The 13,076-nt window shown below is 51.4% G+C and overlaps 1 protein-coding gene across 1 annotated transcript; it reads left to right on the forward strand.

Moving 5' to 3' along the window:
• The first annotated feature begins 286 nt into the window (after positions 1-286).
• Positions 287-12,574, forward strand: LOC136950874 (alpha-1,6-mannosylglycoprotein 6-beta-N-acetylglucosaminyltransferase B-like). Its single transcript, XM_067245377.1, is given in 18 exon segments — positions 287-312; positions 1,601-1,716; positions 4,397-4,544; positions 4,789-4,928; positions 6,539-6,600; positions 6,980-7,153; positions 7,259-7,417; positions 7,523-7,692; positions 7,832-7,963; positions 8,181-8,314; positions 10,189-10,316; positions 10,666-10,821; positions 11,223-11,369; positions 11,617-11,733; positions 11,845-11,919; positions 12,098-12,258; positions 12,377-12,519; positions 12,522-12,574. Coding segments are annotated over 18 exon segments (2,241 nt in total).
• Positions 12,575-13,076: the final 502 nt, after the last annotated feature.

A 13,076-nucleotide genomic window follows, 5' to 3' on the forward strand; every position in this document is an offset into this window, starting at 1 on the left:
CTATGTTTGTCTGTCTTTGTCTGTTGTATGGTCTGTCTTTGTGTGTATCTGCTGGATGGAGCTGCAGTGTAATGTTAGTGGAACAAATGAAGCTGTGATGAAAGCATTTCAACCCTGTTTTCATTACCCTGAGTCATGGTAGCCGAAGCCAGTGATGTGTGTGGTGTGTAGAGTGATGTAGTCTGAAGCGTGTGTTCTGTGTTGACAGGGAGACACCCTCTCTGACAGACCTGAGGCGTGTGTTCTGTGTTGCCAGGGAGACACCCTCTCTGACAGACGGAGGAACATGCGTCTGACGCTGCGACCACGCAGGTGAGACCCCACCCGTAGATGTTCCACACAGCACCCACCCTCTGCATGGTACCTTCTGTTAAGGAGTGAGTTATTTTTCCAAAACGGAAGCTAGCTAGTTTTAGTTAGCTTCCGTTACCTAGCAACCTAGCATAATACTCGTAGCAATGCTACTACCTGCTAGTGTTACTTGTTAGCCTCCTAATTGTAAATTTTGAAGCCATACTATAGCGTTTGTCATATAGCTTTTGTCTATCGGAAAATAGTCGGTTGGAATGTTCAGAATCACATATGTGTGACGCTACTCCTTAACGGGTTAACAGAGCGGCTACTGTGGGTATATGTGACTGACTTGTCGTCGACACTCAGTGCAGGTGGAATGATGCAGTGTAGTTCTTCACTCTCTCATGCTGATTCTGGAGAACTACCATTCCAGTACGGGGGTTCTCTTTAAACCTAATTCATCAAATTTGAATATAATTCATTTCTGGTTCATGAGTGGAATCTGCTTAGTTTGAACTTGACCGAAAACTTTAAGACGCTTTACGAAGTGACATACAAGATGGATTTTTACCTGGAATCTGAAGTCAGATCTGCCCTACAAATGCTCTACCACTGAACTATACCCACATGTTTGTGTGGAGAGTTTTAGCTAACAGAAGTGGGGCGATTTTCCTGTTATGGAGGTTTATAAGCAGCAGGAGAGATCTGGCCTCTGTGAGCCGGTGTGTTTAGCTTGGCCTGTGTGTGTTGCATTGGAACACATGGGTCATGGCGACAAGCCCAAAGAAAGGCCCAGGCCAGTTCTGGTCCAGTAAAACCCGAGCCTGAGCCTAAAGGCATGGCTTCTCAGGCCACCACACACCACGAAGGCACATCACTTTCCAAACGCTTGTTTTGACAGCAAACAGCTCCCATTTGATGTCGTCTGCTCACGGAACAGTTCGCTTGCTTGCTCCTCTTCAGATTTACATGCATTACTGGACGATGTGATCTCTATTACCACCGCCCCATGCTCTTGATCTGACCTCACACAAGGTTGTCCTGCACGACAGATATACAGGAAGAGTAACCAAAAGCCGATTGATTTTGCCCTGGGAATCAATAAAGTGCTTTGTTCTACCCTCTGACAGTATGACAGAGCAGTGACATCATTGTTCAGACCAATGAAGCCAAAGTGGATAGCAAATCCTTTTTAGATTGAGGCAGGACATGAACTAGCGCGTTTGGCTTGTAAACGCTCGTCCTGTTCCCCTTGAATCATGATACAGATGTTTTTCTAGAGCTTGTGTTTGCTTGTTCTCCACAGTGGCTGTCTGGGGCTGTGTCTGTGTGTGTCCGTGCTCACTCTGCTGCTGCAGGGGCTATGGGTGCCACCAGGGGGAGCCAGAGAGGAGCCGGCAGTAGGGTCCTCAGAGGAACATGGTAACACACATGCATTTATATTCACACACACACGCACACACAAGACACACACATTTAGCTGGTAGCCCCGTGGCGATGTCAGTCCTCCTGTCCTCTGCTTTCCCCTACCAATGGGGAAGCCTGGCAGTGAGAGATGTAGAGGGGAGCCTGGCAGTGAGAGATGTAGAGGGGAGCCTGGCAGTGAGAGATGTAGAGGGGAGCCTGGCAGTGAGAGATGTAGAGGGGAGCCTGGCAGTGAGAGATGTAGAGGGGAGCCTGGCAGTGAGAGATGTAGAGGGGAGCCTGGCAGTGAGAGATGTAGAGGGGAGCCTGGCAGTGAGAGATGTAGAGGGGAGCCTGGCAGTGAGAGATGTAGAGGGGAGCCTGGCAGTGAGAGATGTAGAGGGGAGCCTGGCAGTGAGAGATGTAGAGGGGAGCCTGGCAGTGAGAGATGTAGAGGGGAGCCTGGCAGTGAGAGATGTAGAGGGGAGCCTGGCAGTGAGAGATGTAGAGGGGAGCCATGAAAGGTGCCAGTCTTCCAGAACTGTCTAAACAGTCATTGAACTTATTAAGTTAACATGTGTGTCTATGTATGCTATTTGGTAGGGGTACAAGCCACAAGAGAGTCTCTAGTTAGCCTATACCCCCCCCCCCCCCCCCCCCCCCCCCCAACCATTTATGACTTCAAGTTCCACCAAATGTTCTCCATCCAACCTATAGAGCTCACCAACCAGTTTCAGTCCAAACAGCCAGTGGCACCGCTTTAAGGTGTAGTTACCATGACCCTCATGAACACTCAATGTTCTCCATTTGTGCGCCAACAGTACGTTTATGGACCTCCTAGCAGCACTTAAGTCATAATGCTAATGTTCCAATCAAGATGCCCTTGATCTCCCCTCCCTGACAGACCCTTAAATGCTCGCCAGCAGGCTCTTTAACATACACATACACACACACACACACACACACACACACACACACACACACACACACACACACACACACACACACACACACACACACACACACACACACTCACACTATTTCACAACACCTTGGCTCTAAGAGTTCTGGCAATCTACATGTTGGGCTGGTGGGTTACTGTGTGTGTGTGTGTGTGTGTGTGTGTGTGTCTGTCAAGGCCGTAGCCATAGAGTCAACATTGGGGGGGGACACATTTATTATTTTTCATTAAATTTTTTACGATAATATTGGACAGTGTGGGTAGTTGCCTGTCGTAGCGTAACACATTTATATTTGCATTAATATTTTTATATCAATATATTGGGGACGACGACATTTTGACCAGATTTGAATATTGGGGGGGGGGGGGGGTGCCCCCCCAATATATATTATGATTACGGCCTTGGTGTCTGTGTACATATACAGGATCACTGGGCTTTTCAGAGCAGGAGTGGGACTAGTGTTTAGTTCGGCCAAACACATTGACTAGACTGACTCGTGAAGTGGGTGGGTTTTAGTAGTACATTTAGTCATTTTAGTCAAAAAATTTAGCAGACGCTCTTATCCAGAGCGAGTTACAGTAAGTACAGGGACATTCCCCCCGAGGCAAGTAGGGTGAAGTGCCTTGCCCAAGGACACACCGTCATTTTGCACGGCCAGGAATCGAACTGGCAACCTTCAGATTACTAGCCCGATTCCCTAACCGCTCAGCCACCTGACTCCCCCGTAGTACGATGGACAACTGTACCGTCAAGCTGTTGGTTTTGTAGTGACCTTGGGGTGTTCATCCTTTAGAGAATATAGTTTGAAATAAAATTGTCCAATACATCTCTAATTTCAGTAATACACTGCCCTGGTCCCTGTTGCATCTTTGACTAGTATTAAAGGGTTTGGTTGGGTGGGAGAGGTGAGTGGTGAAACCTGACCTTAATATGACTTTAGATCGACAGATGATGTCACCAAGTTGAGCTAAGGGTTAGCGTTACGGCGTCTGTGTAAATATTCATGTAGGTCTTGGAGTGTGTGTGTGTGTGTGTGTGGGGGGGGGGGGGGTTATGTGACCACAAAGAAACACTAGAAGATGGTAATTACGTGAAAAGCTCCAGTTACCGCTCCAACAATATTTTCTTGTCAGGAATTATGACTCATTACAATCTTTATCTGTCCTAAAATAGTCATTCTGGAAACTTCACTCTGTAAAAAGGATCGCACCCATTGCCATGTGTAATGTGGAAAATGCACACTGTATAATGATAACTCAAATCAACTCAGCTAAAGTAAATTATGTGTTGTAACATTCATGATGAAATAACATTTTATATCAAAGGGCAGTATTGTATTTGACACACTGTATGAAATATCAAATGCTTTGGTAATATAATCAAATATGACATGATTCTCTTCATGGTTTATACAATCACAATAATACCAATAAATCCATTATAAATACGTATAAACATGTATAAAATATGCAGTTCATTAGTCATTTAGCAGGCACTTTTATCCAAATAGTGCTCATAGAAAATACAGCAGAAGATCAAGGATCAGAATGATCAGAAGGATCAGATCAGGTCAAAGTCAAGGTCAGAGTCAGAGTCAAGGTCAGAGACAGAGTCAAGGTCAGAGTCAGAGTCAAGGTCAGAGTCAATGTAGGGGTCAAGGTCAGAGTCAAGGTAGGGGTCAGGGAACGCTGTGTATTCAGGATGCGATGGCTGAGGTGCTGTTCTCCATCCCCCAGGTCAGCGTGGGGGCCCCAGCGTGCGGAGGCTGGCCCTGAGGCTGGAGGCTCTGCACTCCCAGGTCCAGAGGCTGGCCCAGGAGAGGGAGGACCTGCAGCCAGCCAGCCAGGACCTCAGCGCCCAGCACCTCAGCGCCCTGCTGCAGAGGTACTGTCCTGCTACCACTCAGTAACTCACAGTGCCTCTAGTTGTCTTGGCGTCGCTGAAATTGCGCAGGTTGCAAAATGAGTTCTGTGAGTGCGCGCATCGTGTATTAGGAACGTGGATAACGATGAATGTGACTTGAGTGAGTTCATGTGTCTGCATTCTTCTGTTTGTGTCTGTGTGTGTGTGTGTCTGTGTGTGTCTTTGTGTCTGTGTGTGTCTGTGCATGTGTGCCTGTGTGATCCAGTCTCCGTCAAGACCAGGAGGGCCTGGTGCGCTCCGTCCAGAAGGAGCTCCAGAGATTGGCCCAGAAACTGGACCGCCTAGACCTCCACCCCTCTCACACACCAGGACAACCACCACACACTGATCGAGCACAGCAGACCGGTACGGCTACGCCCCACAGTCCCTCACCCCCCACCCCCTCACCCCCTAGGATTTGAACCCGTGACCCCAGGTTCAGATGTGTCTCACAGGGTGCTGTTGTTACCACGACACCCGCCAGGGCTGCCAGTCGACCCTGTTGCAGGCGTACCCCCTGACGCCCCCCTCTTGTTTAAGTTGGCCTCTCGAAACGAGCGCATGTCTGCTCCCCGCACCAGTCAGGCCTCCAGCACATGCTACGGGCTCCAGTGTTTGGTTGAATCAGGTGCTCCGACTGCCAGCCAAGGTGATACTTTAACACGGTGAGCCAGCTCGCCGCTTAACGGCAGTACAGCAGGTTAACGACACAGTGAAGTTAACAAGGCGGCCATGATGGAGGGGGTAAAGCGTGGGGGGGTCAGAGGTGAGTGGATACAGGTGAATATGAGGGAGGGAGTCCTTAAGCGGGGCTTTAACTGGTCCCAGAGAGCTCAGCGCCGGGCCTGCCAGCGGCACGCCGGTGGGGAGGAAAGGCTTTTACGTCTCCATAACAACCCCCTGGAGAGGTGTCAGGTGGGCGTCGGGTTACGCCTGGCATGAGAGAGGGAGGAGAGGGCGGGAAGGGAGAGGAGTAAGGAAAGAGGAGAGAGAGGATTGGGATGGAGGGAGGGAGGGGGGGGGGGCGGCAGCGAGAGAGGGGAGTTGGGGTAATTGACAGGAGAGAAAGAGAGAGAAAGAGAGAGGGAGACAGAACGAAAAAGAGAGAGGGAGAGAGAAAGAGGGAGAGAGAGAGAGAGGAAGAGGGAGAGAGAGAGAGGAAGAGGGAGAGAGAGAGAGGGAGGGAGAGAGAGAGAGAGCAAGGGAGCAAAGCTCACCACCCAGAATAAAGTTATGATTCATACTGCACATGCCACCTGACCCCCCCCCCCCCTGACTCACCCATCCTCCCGTCTGCCTCCCGCCTGTCTATGCACCCTCACCCCTTCCCCCCCTAACATTACCTCAGACCAATAAAGAGTGGCTCAATTACCCAAGAGTCCTTTCACCAGCCCGTCAGCGGGTACGACTGTTTTCGCTCCCCCCCCATTTTCAGGCCTTCTCACCTTGGCTGTGTGACTGGGAGTGCTGTTGTCTTTGTCTTCCCACTGGTTTCACAAGCTTGTTTTACACAGCGGAGGTTGTGTGTCTTGGCAAGGGGTCGCATTGGACAGGAGAATGTTGGGTGGGAGGGAGGTGGGTTACTGGAGGTGTGTGTGTGTGTGTGTGTAGATATGCCTGTGAGGGGGTTGACTGCAGGTGATTGGTTCAGGGGGGGAAGCAGGCCGGGGACTTACAGGAAACAGAACACAGAGAACTCACGTTCCTGCCCCTACAGAACACAGAGAACTCATGTTCCTGCCCCTACAGAACACAGAGAACTCACTCTCCCGCTCCTGCTGCTGACTGGACTGGTTTGGAGACGGTCACCAGAGCACAGCTATTAACCAACAACTTTAATTCCACAATAAGCTAATACAACAAATTCATCTGAATCTGTTCAACCAAGCAGATCAATAAGCATAACTAGTTAGTCACGGTGAAGCTAGTGGAGGGAAGTGAATCTAAATGAGGTTGTGTGCTGGTTGCTGTCTCAGGTGGTGAGGAGTGTAAGATTCCTGTTGACCCTGCCTTTCCCCTGTGTGCTGACAAGGTGCAGGTGAGATACAACACAACACTACACATCTGCTACAAAGTGTGTGTGTGTCTGTGTGTGCTATTCAGTATCTGTAATAGCACACACACACACAGTGTGTGTGTGTGCTGTGTGTAATATTTTTGTGTTTTTATGCACGTGCAAAGTTTCAAGTCTTTAAAACCTCCTAATTTCCTTCTTTCATTCCTTCCTTATTTATCTATCTCTCTCTCTCCCTCTGTCTCTCTCTCTCTCTCTCTCCCTCTCTCTCCCTCCCTCTCTCTCTCTGTCTTCCTCTGTCTCTCTCTCCATCTGTCTCTCTCTCTCTCTCTCTCTCTCTCTCTCTCTCTCTCTCTCTCTGTCTCTGTCTCTGTCTCTCTCTCTCTCTCACCTCCACGGTCAGTTCCTGCTAGCCCGCTGGCAGTCGGACCCCTGCTATGGCTTCTATGGGGTGGATGGTACCATCTGCTCCATTCTCACCTACCTGAGCCAGAGAGAGGACTTCTGCCCCCCCCGACCTGGAACGAACCATTCCACCCCGCCCTGGCACCGCCCCCCCAGCCCCCACTCAGAGAGGGTAACTGACACAGCAATATCCTACAGTTTTAAATCCATCATGGTACATCTGTAGGATCAGCGAATACTACCACTCTGTCATCTGCCCCTCCCTTTTTTCTCCCAGGCACAGGTTCGGACAACCCTGGGCCTGCTGTACGAGGTGATTGGCCGCTGGAAGGGTCCTGCGGTGAGCTTCATCCGGTCCAGGGCGGAGAGGCTGTCTGGGCACTGGATCAGGGCTGGCCGCAGGATCAACACCTCTCACAGCTCTCCTCAGATGAAGGTGGGCCACACACACCTATACACACGCACACACGCTCATATACACACACACACACACCCTCAACCCCCCCCCCCCCCCCCCCCCCCACTCTCCACCTCCCTCCAGGTGCTGCTGTACCCCGGGGTGCTGGCGGGGGTGGCAGGCCAGCGATTCGGGTCCATGGTGGAGAGGGGGGGTCCTCTGGGCGAGCTGGTGCAGTGGGCCGACCTCAGCGCCAGCCTGGTCATCCTGGGACACAACCTGACCCTCGCCGCCTCCCAGGAACACCTGCGCAGGTGACACTTCCTGTCTACCTGCTACACTTCCTGCTGTCACTGTTGCTCCCACCCCTCAGTTCTTATTGGTCACTCTCACAGTACCAGCCCCTGTTCCCGCCCCCTCTCTGACATCACTGTGTGTGTTTGCATTGGCTAGTCTGATAGGGGCAGCACCTGGAAAAGGAAGCTGCCCAATCCAGTGGCCGTTGACCTTTGACCTGGTCTACACAGACTACCATGGCCTCGCCCACCTCCAGGGGGCCATGGGTCTGGCCTTCCAGCACTACCAGTACGTAGCAGGGCCAGGGTTCACTGGACCATCACCTCCATGTCCGGTTGCTGTTTGTCTGTTCTCACTACTGTGGTTTTTACCTTCTCACTGTGAGCTTCGAGGTTACGGTCAATGTGCTGGTGTTATCTCAGATAGGAGTGGACTTCAACATGAGGACTCAAGAGAAGCTGCTCTTCATCTTGTTAGTCAGGTGACCCTGTTCTGTTGTGTCCAGGTGTCGCTTTCGTGTCCTGGACTCATTTGGCACGGAACCTGCATTCAACCTGGCCAGCTACGCCCGTAGCCATGGTTACAACACGCTGTGGGGGAACTGGGGTCTCCAGCCACTGCAGTACATGACCATGTTCCGTAAGTGTGTGTGTGTGTGTGTAGAGGGCTGCGGAAGTGTGTTTGTTAACACACACAGTCATCATAGATCCCCTCCCTCCCTGCCCCCCTCCCTCCCTCCCCTCCTCCCCCCCCCCCCTCCTCCAGGGGTAGACAGAGACAGGCTGCAGCGTGCAGAGGGGCGGCGCTCCGCTGACAGAGCGCTGCTCCGTGTTTATTTGTGCTGCTGGCCTGCTGTGAGGGATGGCTGCCAGCGGCAACGTGTGCACACAGGGGGGGGCGGAGGGGGGAGGGGTGGAGAGGGATTAGAGGAGTCAGATGGCTGAGCGGTGAGGGAGTCGGGCTAGTAATCCGAAGGTTGCCAGTTCGATTCCCGGTCATGCCAACTGACATTGTGTCCTTGGGTAAGGCACTTCACCCTACTTGCCTCGGGGGGAATGTCCCTGTACTTACTGTAAGTCGCTCTGGATAAGAGCGTCTGCTAAATGACTAAATGTGAATGTAAATTAGAGGTGGCGCTGAAGAGCGGAGAGGATCTGTGAAGGGTCACAACCTCCGTGGGTATTAGGCCATAAGCTCTCTTCTCAGTCTGCACCCATAGGGCTTCATTGTCACCGTTTTCACACGCGTGTGTGTGTGTGTGTGTGTACCTGTGCGAAGATGTGAAGATGTGAAGTGTGTTATCCCCGTCATGTTGGTGTCAGTGTTTGGGTGTGATTTTCTGCTCATCTGATGAGTGTCTGCGCTCCTCACCAGCACTGAGGCGGCGCTGGTGAGGAGCGCAGACAAACGGCCTCTTAGTCCTTAGATCGCTTAGATCCTTCACTGTCACAACTCCTGCATAAGCACAGAGTTATTTGGCAAGGTCTTTTAAACAAACCCTAGACAGACGGATGGACACACGTGCACACGCACACACACACACTCACACACAGACACACACACACAGACACAGACACATTCTTGTATTTCTTAAATAAATAGCCATCTCTCACACCTTCTTCTCTTTAGTGTTTGGAGAGGTAGAGGTACGGGGGGGCAGTCAGGGTTGAGCCTCTATCCAAACAGGCTGACACAAACCCCTAAGAACAGCTTTGATTTCCATCATCGTCTGATTCATCTGTTCCCCCTCTTTCACACCAGCTTATAGAACTTTCCAGAATGTATTTTTTCTTTCTCCCAACTGTCACTTACCTGCATTCTTGGAGCCTCGTGTCTACATGGCCTGTCCTTTTTGATCCCTGCTTTTTGCCTTTCCGGTGTTTTCTGTCTGTTCTCCTCGTCTTCAAAGAGGACGAATACAGACTTTCTCTGTTCTGTATCTCTGTCTCTGTCTCCATGGAGATGCCTCACTGCGCCCCAGAACCACTCACAACTCGCTCTCCTTGACAGGATCACACACACAAACAATTTTTACACTTCCAAATTCTCCTTCAGTGGAATGTGCAGACGACAGACACAAGCACTTCCGTGGTGACTAATCTGCGGCTGCTCTCCTGCCTAACCGTCAAAAACAACCATGTCTGAAGATCAGCACCTCACAAACTGTACTGTATGTCAGATCAGGTCTGACATACATCATACATACTAATTAATTAGTAGACATGATTCCCAGTGTTATAATACCCTGCGGGGTGTGTACCTGGTGTGTACCTGGTGTGTACCTGGTATGTACCTGGTGTGTACCTGGTGTGTAGCTGGTGTGTACCTGGTGTGTACCTGGTATGTACCTGGTGTGTACCTGGTATGTACCTGGTGTGTACCTGGTGTGTAGCTGGTGTGTACCTGGTGTGTAGCTGGTGTGTATCTGGTATGTACCTGGTGTGTACCTGGTGTGTAGCTGGTGTTTATCTGGTGTACCTGGTGTCTGAGTGGCAGCCCTCTGTCTCCCCCAGCTCACAGCCCAGATAATTCCTTCCTGGGCTTCGTCAGTGAGCAGACCGCCAGGGAGGAAGTGGAGTCAGAGCTGGACAGGAAGGACAACATTGCAGTGGTGTACGGGAAACAGGAGTACATGTGGCAGGTATCTTGACCCAGTCCTATCCCAGTCTTAACACTGTCCTAACCTAGCTCTAACCCCGTCTTGAACACTGTTCTATCCCAGGCCTAACCCTGCACTCACCCGGTCCTAACCCTGTACTAACCCAGTTCTAACCCTGTACTAACCATGTACTAACCCAGTCCTAACCCGGTCCTAACCCAGTCCTAACCTAATCCTAACCCGGTCCTAACCCAGTCCTAACCTAATCCTAACCCGGTCCTAACCCAGTCCTAACCTAATCCTAACCCTGTACTAACCCAGTCCTAACCCAGTCTCACAGTTGATGTGTAATTCAGGGAGTCTCACAGCAGCTCTCTCCTCTCCTTCCCAGGGGAAGGAGCAGTATCTGGAGGTGGTCAGTAGAGAGCTGGAGACCCATGGTACCGTGTACCAGCCCTCCTCCTCCTCCTCCATCCTCCCCCGCTCCATCATCAACCATGGTCTGCTGACCCAGGACCAGTTCCTGCAGCTGCTCAGGAGAGCCAAGGTAGGGTCATGTGAGAATCAGAATCAGAATGGGTTTTATTCGCCATGAAATTTTGCACAGAAAGGCAATTTGCTTTGGCAGGAAGGTGCATACATTAAACATATTGGAATCTTAAATTTAAATATGAGCACAGCACAGTTACAGTTATCAGCACAGCTACTACAGTTACTACCCCCACACACACAACCAGGGTTATAGTTTTACCTCCATTTTTACTTATCCTGTTAATGTGCATACAGAGTTTCCTGAACACAGAATTCTGTTCAGGATTAATACAGTGAATTGAACAGAATGTAATTAATGCTTTGAACTGGCTTGTGTGTGTGTGATGTCCAGTATGCTGTATGTGCAATGGTAGAGCTCCGTGGTTGTGAATCGACTCTCCTGGCCGTTCCCCCCAGGTGTTTGTGGGTCTGGGGTTCCCCTACGAGGGCCCGGCCCCCCTGGAGGCCATAGCCTCAGGATGTGTCTTCCTCCAGCCCAGGTTCCTGCCTCCACGCTCAGCAGAGAACACTGACTTCTACAGAGGGAAGCCCACCACTAGAGAGGTACTGCGTGCATGAGTCCAGGCTGGGTAATGCTGGGACAAGTCAGTCTCTCTCTCTCTCTCTCTCTCTCTCCCCCCCTCTCTCTCTCTCCCCTCCTCTCTCTCTCTCTCCCCTCCTCTCTCTCCCCCCCCCCCCCCTCTCTCTCTCTCTCTCTCTCTCTCTGTCTGTCTTTTTCTGTCTTTGTCTTCACCTGCATGCCTGCGTGTGTGTGTGTCTGCATGCATGCCTGTGTGTGTGTGTGTGTCAGGTCAACTCCCAGCATCCCTACGTAGAGGACTTCATTGGGAAGCCCTATGTGTGGACTGTAGACACGGCCAACTCCACAGACGTCCAGCAGGCCATCCGAGCCATTCTCCAAACTCAGGTCTGGACCTACAACCATCTATACATGTCAGGTGACCCCAGAGCCCCACCAGAAGATCTAGAACACATCTAGTCCCGTGGAAGGTAGATCTACAGTGTGTTTGTGTTCCAGGTGAAGCCATTCACTCCGCGAGAGTTCACCTGCGAGGGGATGTTGGAGAGAGTCAAGGCTTACATCACGCACCAGGTACGTGCTTAAAACAGACCCAGAAATAAGGATATGGGTGGTGAAAGTTGTTTGTGTTTGATTGTAAAGCACATGCTATCTCCTGTTTGATATGGACAAAGTCTGTTGGTTTATTGACTGGCTAATTGTTTTCATTGGTTGACCCTAATCATTATTGTCCCTGGTAACCGATCTCCAGGATTTCTGCCAGGAGTCCTTCCCTACCTGGCCAGCAGAGGGGGCTCTGCAGGGCCACCTGGGCCCCCTGGGCCAGTCCTGTGTGAGTGTGTGTCGGCGGTCCTCTCTGGTGTGTGAGCCGGCCCTGTTCCATCACCTCAACAGCCCTGCGTCCTTCACCAGGTAACACGCCCCTGAGGTTTAGCACAAGCATCGGAATGTGTATTGCCAACATGCCAAATTCAGCTCGGACGCTGTCATCCGTTAGCCGACTACATTACCCATCTCCCCCCTCTCTCAGATTCGGCCTGGACTGCTCCAGCACAGAGCAGGAAGTCAACCACCTACTTCCTGCCTACAGCCCGTGGGGGCGTCGCTGTGGCCTGCAGAAGGAGCGGCTGTTGTTCAGCTGTGCCGGTTCTGACCCCTCTTACCGCAGACTCTGCCCTGCAGGGACCACCTGCCTGGACAGGTGGCGCTGTGCCCCGGCTGCCTCTAAGGCGCAGTGTTTTCTCTCAGCACCGCTTACAGCGAGTTCTAGGGAAGCAAATTGTGGACTGACTGGTTACTGCAGTCTCATGTGCACCGCCATTCCCAGTATTCCATCCCTCTTCAGCCTTTTGTGATCTGTAATGTGGATTAGAGGTTGCCTGCTAGTAAAACACAGGTGAGCACCGTCTAGAGCACAGGACCTACACCACTTAGCAATAATGCTCTTCTGCAGGGAGGCATCTCTCACAGCACCTACAACACAGTATTGACCCAGTCTGGGAAGTCATGCGCGGTATTACTAGCCCTGTATCATTGGCACATGACAGGGTCTGGATGTAACCCCAGCACTGTCTCAGGAGAATGAGGGAGAGGGGAGGGGGTGAGAGAGAGGGGAGGGGGTGAGAGAGGGGAGGTAGAGATAGATGGAAAGACAGAGAGAGCAAGAGAAATCAGTGGCATGAGAGAGGGAGAGAGAGATGGAGGGAGGGAGGGAGGGGGAGGGAGGGGGA

This window comes from Osmerus mordax, chromosome 10 (assembly GCF_038355195.1).
Source record: "Osmerus mordax isolate fOsmMor3 chromosome 10, fOsmMor3.pri, whole genome shotgun sequence".
Lineage (NCBI taxonomy): Eukaryota > Metazoa > Chordata > Actinopteri > Osmeriformes > Osmeridae > Osmerus > Osmerus mordax.